The sequence below is a fragment of the Acomys russatus genome, chromosome 3, assembly GCF_903995435.1.
Source record: "Acomys russatus chromosome 3, mAcoRus1.1, whole genome shotgun sequence".
NCBI lineage: Eukaryota > Metazoa > Chordata > Mammalia > Rodentia > Muridae > Acomys > Acomys russatus.
In genome coordinates, this window is record NC_067139.1 from 77585569 (window position 1) to 77595662 (window position 10094).

Here is a 10094-nt window from a genome sequence, read left to right on the forward strand (position 1 = left end):
ATACTATAATCAAAAAATGTATTCCTTCATCATCCAGACAGTAGCAGCACACAAAGTGAGTGACTAGAAGCTGGCCTGACTCTGCAGCATCTTAGGGTCCCCACGTTTCCCGCAACAGTAGTTATCAGGCAGATTAACAGATGACAGTGAGTTACGAAAGTATCATCAACCATACAATCAATTTCTTATATTTTAATTTCTAGGAAACCAACAAATTCAAGATAAACTTTGTTTCTACTTGGAGAACTGTAACAGCTGCCTGACACTCTGGACCATACATGAATGTAACAAACTCACAAAGCCGTGTAGTTAGGGTCTCTTACTCTGACCTGAGCCCTTCCTATAGTGTCAGCATTGAGAGACAGAAGGATTAAGAAGTGGGTGCCGCTGGGCCACACGGTGAAAGAAGGTTGGGGTGTCGGTCAGTGGCAGAGAGGCCCCTAGCAGGAGCGAGGCCTGAGTTCAACCCTCAGCACTCAGGAGGCAGAGTGAGCATGAACTCCTCCGAGTTGTCGTCAAATCTTGCTTTAACGCGCTTTATCGTTCTCTTGGTGACCTTCCCAAACCTAGATCTCTGACCTTGACCGTGTGTCCTGTGTGTCTGTTGGCGCGCTGCTTTCTGGCAGTTTGGGCCTCGGCAGTTCCCCAGCGCTCCGCTCCTGGTTGCATGTCTTCTAGGTTAGACTTTCCATCTCACCTTTGGAGAACATCAATCCATTAGGAAGTAAATTTGCTGATAAATATACAATTTGATTTTATCCTCCTGTTTGATGCTTTGGCTAATTTTCCTTCAAAGTCAGAAACTCGCCTTTAGCCTCCATTGTTGTTGAGAACCACCTGGAAGTCCTTTACAGGGCTTTTCCTTCTCAGGGTTACTGCAGTGTAAGTTCAGCCTCCCTTATCTGCTATTCCTGGGACCAGAAATATTTTTAACTTTTCCCCCAAATTTTGGAATCTTTACATATATAATGAGGTGTCTTGTGAATGAGCCCAACCCTAAAATTTCATTCATGTTTTACATGTATCTTACTCACGTCACCTTAGGTAATTTACATAGCATTTTCAATGTGCCTGTGGTTTGCCTGCGCCAACCATGTGGTCAAGTGTGGGGTCTTCCACTGGCGACAGCATGCAGACACTTTAACAGTTTGGTATTTTTGAGCTTTTCAGATGTTATATTAGGGGTCCTCAGGCTGTCTACATTACTTCTAGAATTCTAAGATTTTAGCATGATGCTCTATTTAGCAGGCTCATTGACTATGGAAATGCATGTCTCTCTATTCTAAGGAAAAACAATATTGTGGAATATAATGGCAGTGCTAAGTGATCGTGTTACTTGAAAAGTGAGGTAAAACTAGGAATTTTTTTAAAAATGTGCTACACATTGAAAATATGTCAGTCTCTAACCACATCACCTGACTTGAGAATGTTTTTAAAAGATTTATTTACTTATTATTATGTATACAGTGCTTTGGCTACACGTACCCCTGCAGCCATGACATGATAGATGGCAGTGAGCCACTATGTAGTTGCTGAGAATTGGACTCAGGATCTCCGGAGGAACAGTCAGTGCCCTTAACCTCTGAGCCATCTCTCCAGATGAGATTTTTAATGTTCTGAAATTAAGAAACTTAATCATAATTAGCACCTCAATTATTTTTTCAGATAGAAAATTCAGCTTTTGTTTGCAAAATATTTGGAATTATAGTATCCTTTTCCTCGATTCCTGGCTTAACTTTTGCTTCACTTTAAAAATATTTAAGTCGGAGCCAGGCATGGTGGCGCACACCTTTAATCCCAGCACTTGGGAGGCAGAAGCAGGCAGAATGCTGTGAGTTCGAGGCCAGCCTGGTCTATAAAACGAGTCTAGAACAGCCAAAGGTGTTACATAAAAAAAACTGTCTTGAAAAACCTTTTTAAAAAAACAAAAAACAAGCCGGGAGTGGTGGCGCACGCCTTTAATCCCAGCACTCGGGAGGCAGAGGCAGGCGGATCGCTGTGAGTTCGAGGCCAGCCTGGTCTACAAAGTGAGTCCAGGACAGCCAAGGCTACACAGAGAAACCCTGTCTCGAAAAACCAAAAAAAAAAAAAAAAAAAAAAAAAAAAAAAAAAAAAACAAAAAACAAAAACAAAAAGGAGCCGGGCATGGTGGCTCCTTTAGTCCCAGCACTAGGGAGGCAGAGGCAGGCAGATTGCTGTGAGTTCGAGGCCAGCCTGGTCTACAAAGTGAATCCAAGACAGTCAAGGCTACACAGAGAAACCCTGTCTCGAAAAAAAAAAACCAAAAATTAATTAATTAATTAAATTAAAAGAATGCATTGGCCTGTTGTGAAATGAGAAAAAGAAAAAAGAAAATCAGATATAGTGACACGTGCCTGCAATTCTCTCATAGAGTTGGGGTCGGGAGGAATATTGCAAGTTTAAGGCCAGCTTGGGCCACAGAGGGATTCCCAGGTTAGCCAAGGCTACATTGCAAGACCATAGGCAGAAGTTATACTGCAGAACTAGGAGTTATTTCTATCCAAGCATGTAGTATGGTTGAGAGAGAACCCGTGTTGAAAATTAGCTGTGAGGAAGGAATCCATTATCTTGCCTGCATGGTACTAGAAAATATTATCCCAATACAATAGAGCAGTACGTTAAGGTGGGAGCAAGACCACTGGGCCAGCATCCCCTGGGCCCTTACCACTGGGCCAGTGTCCCCTGGGCCAGCGTCCCTTGGGCCCTTACCACTGGGCCAGCGTCCCCTGGGCCCTTTGTTGAGATACCAACCACCATCCAGCCAGTGGTGCATGCCTTTAATCCCAGTGCTCAAGAGGCAGGCAGATCTCTGTGTATCCTTGCCTCTCCTAGACTCTTTATAGACCAGGCTGGCCTTGAACTCACAGAGAGGATGTGTGGGAAAGATTAAGCTTTGTCACAGGTGGCAGCAGTCTTGGCGGGCTTTACCCTTGGGGCACCCCATGAATACCTTGTGACAGACTGAGTGGAGCCATCCTGGGCCTGGAATTCAGGAAGCAGACCTGGGAACCCCACCTGGGCTATTGTTTTTTTAATAGACCCTCAATGGGAGAAGGAGACCGCCCTTCCCATGTGACTCAGGCTGGTGGGGAGGAGAGAACAACAGGTTCAGACGTAGAACAGCGAACAGGCTGGACCAGCACAGTGGCCAGAGAGACACCTAAGGACCCGTCCCGTGGAACGGATACCGAAAGGTTCACTCTTTTGTCCCTTTAACCTTTTTTCTTTTTTGTGTAAGCTAGCTGGGTTGTATAATAAAGTTTAATTGTTAAAAAACAAAGCCAACAGCCCTTACTACAGGGCCAGCATCCATTTCACTCACTGGTTGTGCTTTTCATCTTGTGACCAAGTGAGGCTTACGGTATGATCTAGACTAGGTAAATAAGTTGCTAATGACTTCCCTTCTTCTTTTCTTAGATTCATCCAGAAAGTCCCCAGGAGAAACTTCCTCCCGGAGAAGCTGAAAACACAGTGTTTATAACAGTGGGGTTTGTACATGATTTGTTTAAAATGGCTGAAAGCAATAGCAAAAGTGTAGACGTGCGGCCTAAAGCAAGTCGGAGTAGAAGTGCTGACAGGAAAGATGGTTACGTTTGGAGTGGGAAGAAGTTATCCTGGTCCAGAAAGAGTGACAGTTCTGAGTCTGAAACGGTCGGTACTGTTGAGAAAACTGAGATCCCTCTAAGGAGCCAGGAAAGGAAGCTCAGCTGTTCGTCCATCGAGCTGGACTTAGGTCATTCCTGTGGGCATAGATTTTTAGGCCGATCCCTTAAACAGAAGCTGCAAGATGCCGTGGGGCAGTGTTTTCCATTAAAGAACTGCAGTAGTCGGCACTCTTCAGGGCTTCCTTCTAAAAGGAAAATGCACATCAGTGAGCTCATGTTAGAGAAGTGCCCCTTCCCGCCCCGCTCAGACTTAGCCTTTAGGTGGCATTTTATTAAACGACATACTGTTCCCATAAGTCCTAATGCAGATGGCTGGGAGAGCACAGACTCCTCTGAGAGCACACTGAGGGATGCTCAGGTAAAACGAAGGAACATGGACGAAGACACGCCCTGTTTCTCACATACCAGCGTGCAGCCTTGTGTCCTCACTCCCAACAGTGCATCGTGTGCAGGTGGTCACATGACTGGCTCTGTGATGAACCTGGCCACCAGCAGCAGCATGGAGGACAGTGACATGGACTCAGAGGATGAAATCATCACACTGTGCGCAAGCTCCAGAAAAAGAAACAAGCCCAGGTGGGCAGTGGATGCCGACGCCCTGCAGTTGGAGGCGCCCCCCAGGTTCCACACGCAGATTGATTACGTCCACTGCCTGGTTCCAGACCTCCTCCAGCTCAGTAACAACCCGTGCTACTGGGGCGTGATGGATAAATACGCCGCCGAGGCTCTGCTGGAAGGGAAGCCAGAGGGCACCTTTTTACTTCGCGACTCAGCACAGGAGGACTATTTGTTCTCCGTTAGCTTTAGGCGCTATAGTCGCTCTCTCCATGCGAGAATTGAACAGTGGGACCATAACTTCAGCTTTGATGCCCACGATCCTTGTGTCTTCCATTCTCCTGACATTACTGGGCTCCTAGAACATTATAAGGACCCAAGTGCCTGTATGTTCTTTGAACCACTTTTATCCACTCCGTTGGTCCGGACTTTCCCCTTTTCCTTGCAGCACATCTGCAGAACAGTTATTTGTAATTGTACAACCTACGATGGCATCGAGGCCCTTCCAGTTCCGTCTCCCATGAAATCGTATCTGAAGGAGTACCATTATAAATACAAAGTGAGGGGACTCAGGGCTGCTGTGCCGGAGCAGCAGTGACGGGGAGGGTTAGCAATGTGGACTCGCAGACATATTTTCACTTAATATTTTATTTTTCTTATGCTCTTTGAAGTTTTGTACAAAGGCAGTTGGAATCCAAAATAAAACTCTGCCCTAAATTTTAATTCCAGATCAATTTATTTTTCTTATGATACACTTGTTATATATTTTTAAGCAGGAATTTGGTTTTTGTTTTTACCATGTAAATTCTATACTTTTTCCCTTAATTTACATTTAGTCCAGGCATATTTGAAATTTCGAGACATTGCAAATACATTTGAATAGTCTGTATTTTTTTTAAAATAATCTGTTCTTTCCTACGTATAAAATATTTTGCTAATCTGTGCTATCAGTATTCTTGTATGGCAAAATAGTTACCTATTCCCTTTTCATTTAAGGTTGTTCAGTAAAGATGAGTGTTATAATCCATCCATTGTACTGAAATTGACTTTTGTAATTTGCTGATAGGAATGTTAGGCAACAAAGTGGTTTAAAATGAAACTTAGTGTGTTTTCATTTGAATATTAAGTAAAACAATTTGTTTGTTTGTTTGTCTATTAATCTGGCCAATAAGAAAAGGATTGTTTTGTTCTAGAGGTGGATTTGTTCTGCAGGATGGCAGAATCGGCAGTTAATCCATAGACAGCATCCCTCAACCTGGAAGAGGTCAATGACACCATAACGTCTCCTGGGTCCCTCTCCTCCCGGAAGCTTTACAAAACAGAATAGCAGCATTAGAAGCTTGTAGCTGCCAAGGCAACTAGAGTTCTTCTCTATTAACTGATGACTGTTAGATCTCCTTAGCTCTTTTCTAGGGACTCCGGTTCTCAGGGGAAATACACAGTTTTGGTTTTGGTTTTTTTGGATTTTTTGAGACAGGGTTTCTCTGTGTAGCCTTGGCTGTCCTGAACTTGCTTTGTAGACCAGGCTGGCCTTGAACTCACAGCGACCCGCCTGCCTCTGCCTCCCGAGTGCTGGGATTAAAGGCGGCGCCACCACGGGATGTGCAGTTTTTAAACAGCTCCTGGATCCACCGGTCACAAGAGGACTTTAGAAATTCTCATTATTTTAAATTGAACCTAAAGATGCAAACAAAAACGCAGCTCAGTGTTTAGGAAGCATAGCACTGCTTTTGGTGTTCACATCCTAAGTGTTATTTCTGTCTTCAGAACTAATGTATGCTTTATGTGGCTTCAGAACAGAGAAGGCGTGACAATAGCTCCGTGGCATACACACTGGACAATGGGGCAAGACAGGGCTTCACACCTCCTATCTTCAGGGCAGCACCGCGTTCTAGAGGCATCTCTGGCTTACGGTGACCAGACAAGCCAAATGGTGCCCGACTTTTCTCTCCAGTGACTGACCTCAACAGAGTGCCCAGTTTTCTTTGTAGTGAGCTATCTGCCCCTTTTAAATCTTGTAGGTTTTGGTTTTTTGGTTTTTTTGTGTGGGTCCCCCCCCCTCCCCGGGTCTGACAGTGTCCCTCCATGTAGCCTAGGCTGACCTCAAATTTGAGATCCTTCAGCCTGAGTTTTGGGATGACAGGTTTGGAGCACCATAAAGAGCTAGTAATGGATTTCTTTCTTTTTTCTTTCCTTCCCTCCTTTCCTTCCTCCTTCTGTTGTCATTGCTGTTGCCATTTGGTTTGGCTTGATTGTTGCTTAGTTGGTCAGCTATGGTTTTTTTAAACAGGGTCTCTCTGTGTCATTCTGGCTGTCCTGTGGCTTGCTGAGTACTCCAGGCTGTCGTTGAACTCAGAGATCCTCCCAACTGCTGGATTAAAGATGTCTGACACCATGCCTGGGTAGTAATGTATTTCCCTGTCTCCCCACCACCACCACCGCCCCCCCCCTCTCTCTCCCCCCTTCCTTTCTTTCTTTCTTTTGTTTTGATAATTGATCTCTTGATGTTAGTTCACCTGTATTAGAAAACTTTCTTCAACCTGGATCGAAAGAACGTTGATTGAGCCAATCGAGGTGGAGTAGACCTGTAATCCCAGTAGGCAGGGGTATCTCTGTGAGTTCGAGGCCAGCCTGGTCTAAAAAGTGAGTCCAGGACAGCCATGGCTACACAGAGAAACCCTGTCTTGGGGGGTATGGGGGGGGCTAAAAAAAAGGAAGAAAGCAAGAAAGAACACTGGCTCATAAGTTTCTGAGTTAGAACAAATATTCCTTACTGGCATAGTGGTGCATGCCTATGACCCCAGCCAGTCAGAGCTGTGTGGTGAGAATTTGTCTCAAAAACTTAAAAAAGAAATCCTTAACTCTTGTTCAGTCTTGAGGGGCTATTGAGGTGAAGAAACAGTTTTCAGCAATAGCTTTTACTGAGCACAGCAGTTCATACCTGTATTCCCAGATTTTGGGAGACTGAGGCAGAAAGATGACCATGAGTTCCGGAATAACACAGTGAGAGCCTCCACCCTCCCCTCCCACCGGCCAAAAAAAAACCTAATAGCTTTAAAGTTTTCAACAATTACAAAATTAAAACAGGAAAAATCTTTTACCATTCTCCTAGAATTTTTTTCTCAGTGGTCTAAAGATCGTCTTTATAGAGGCAGCCACTCAAGACGTGCCTCTCACAGTTGCAATGAGGCTGAGAGCACCACTGTCAGGATGACTAAATACGCCTTTGCCGACCTCCCCTGAGAGTCGACAGCCTCCCAGCCTCCGGCTACCTCATCTTTTTTGCGGCACTTGTAGTTGCTGACAGGCTCGTGGTATTAACCAGTGTGACACTCCTAAAGAAAGTACAGTTTGTTAGGACTCAACTTAAAATTACAGCTTTTTATCAGAATTTGATAAGACCTTCTGTTTCTGTGAAACAATTATTTTTAATATTTTTCTTTTAAAAGTAACTTTTTATCAGTACTGAACTATCTAAGGGATGACTAGCTTATGACTATTCTGTTAAAGGGTAGTTTTCTAAACAAAAGTGAAATATCTTGTCTTATATAGTGGTAAAACTAGTGTTTGTATGCAAATCAAGATCAGTAGCTTTTAATATACTTCAGACTGCTTATGATATATTTTCTCTGGCTTTTTTATTCTTTTCAATTTCAAGATATTAACAACTGTTAATGTTTTCAAAAATACTGCCCTATGTGTAGCTTTGAAGTCTGTATTAAATAAGGGCAAGAGAGAGACTTGTTTACTTTGGAACGCTTTGTATCTTTGGTATTTACAGTGAGAAGAAACTTGGAAGGTAGATATATACAAAGTCTTGGGAAGAGAATTATTTATTGTGAAGGTAAGAGAAAAGAGTGACAAAAATTAGGGAATTGGAATTTAGAGCTAAATCATTAAAATGAAATTTATGCTAAAATAGCATAAATAAATTTTAGGAAATATGGAAGGAAATCTAAATTAATAGAAATGTAATAACTTAAGTTGAATTTTGGAATATTTGAATACTTCAATTCCAGTTGAAAAAGTGTCCAGTGCAGGGCTTGATGCACACGGCTTTAATCCTAGCACTTGGGAGACAAAGGCAGGAAGCCATCTCATAGAGAAGGCCAGCCTGGTCTACATGGTGAGCTCCAGGCCAGCCAGGGCTATGTAGTGAGACCCTGTCTCAAAACAAAAACAGTAAAGAAAAAAAAAGAAAAGCAGTCGGTATGGTGGAAATGTGTAAAGTTTATTTGTGAGAGAGGATGGAGCTAAAAGAAACGAGATAAAATATTAAGAAATTAGGTATTACCTCAGGGGGAAAAAGGCCAGTGAAAGGGAACTACTTGGTCGCTGATAGCTCGTCTGGACAAGACACTGACAGCTTAGCAGTCATCCTGCGCAGCCAGGAAATGAGCTTGGCTTTTCCATTTCTCTTGAGGCTTTCTAGGACAGACCCTTCTGCTCTTTGTTAAATGTGCATTTGAGTCCTGCTATGATTCCTGAAATATGCCAAATGATTCTTTTTAATTTGTTTGTTTGTTTGTTTTTGTTTGGTTCAGTTGTTTTGCTTTGTTTGTTTTTTGGTTTGTTTGTTTGTTTGTTTGTTTTTGAGATAGGGTTTCTCTGTGTGTATCCCTGGCTATCCTGGACTCACTATGTAGACCAGGCTGGCTTGGAACTCACAGGGATTCACCTGCCTCTGCCTCCCGAGTGCTGGGATTAAAGGCGTGCGCCACCATAGCTTGCTCTTGGGTGTTTTTCTGTGAAGAGTTGTATGTGATCTTCCTGATACATAACCATGTCATTGGCCTAAATAATTGATGGAGGGAATGTTAATTTAAAGGGGAGCTAATAGGAACATTAAAGGAAGCTTTTAGTCAGCCTGTGGCTAGGTTTATTGATTTGAAGAACCCTGTATTCTTTGCTGACTTTCCGCTCATGGCTAACTCTGGCCAAAGGATGGCTTCCACTTAAAGTTTTGACATTATAAATAAGATAAAGAATGTCTTAGTAATTAGAAATCTTTTAAAGCACAAAACATGTGCAAAGAAAACTCATCATCTTTTTATAAGAAAAACACATAAGCCTTTATTACTTATTCATGAGCTAAAGCCATTAAGATAAATCAAATTTTCAACTTCCTGTCTCCGGGGTTTGGATCGTTTTATAGATCATGTAATAGAGCACTCCTTTCCTGCAAAGCAGATGCTTTGAGATCTCTTACCCTCTTTTCATTAAAAGTGTTTGTCACTTTCAACTATAATCAGAATTCAATAGGCAACTATGTTTTTATTTTGGCAGGCCAATTTCACAGAATACTTACTTGATTATAAGACAATCCTGAGGATGAAACAATGGTTAAAATAGCCTATTTAACCAGGTGTGGTGTCACAGGCCTTTAGTCCCAGCACTTGGGAGGCAGAGGCAGGTGGATCTCTGTGAGTTCCAGGCCAGAGTTACATAGTGAGAGCTTGTCTCAAAGATGGAGAAGAACTGTCTTAATTTCCTATAAATGTAGGTAATGAGACAGCCCCTTGGTTTCCTGAAGGCTAATTGAGTACGAGGTGTCCCTAGGATCATAGATGAAAAATATTGCTGAGGAGCTATTCAGTACTAATTGAGAATGATATGTTTTCAAATAGCCCCGTTGTGAAGCATACAAAATCAAATTCATTCATCTGTAACAGGCTTCCTGGCTTGATCGGACAATGGAAATAACAGAATAATTTGGTTTTATGGTCCAAACTCAGAAGATTGCAATTTGTTCCTGCCTTTCATAAGATCTGTGTAAATCGATGTTTGCTTTATTTGGAAAGCTGATTACATTTTCAGGAAATAAAGATATTTTTGCCATAGCTATAAATCAAA

At 42.6% G+C, this 10094-nt stretch overlaps 1 protein-coding gene across 1 annotated transcript; it reads left to right on the forward strand.

Annotated features, from left to right (window-relative positions):
* The first annotated feature begins 3528 nt into the window (after nucleotides 1–3528).
* On the forward strand, nucleotides 3529–5510 carry Socs4 (suppressor of cytokine signaling 4). The gene has a single exon (XM_051142953.1). The coding sequence runs from the start codon at nucleotides 3532–3534 to the stop codon at nucleotides 4837–4839; it is 1308 nt and encodes a 435-aa protein (XP_050998910.1). The 5' UTR covers nucleotides 3529–3531; the 3' UTR covers nucleotides 4840–5510.
* Nucleotides 5511–10094: the final 4584 nt, after the last annotated feature.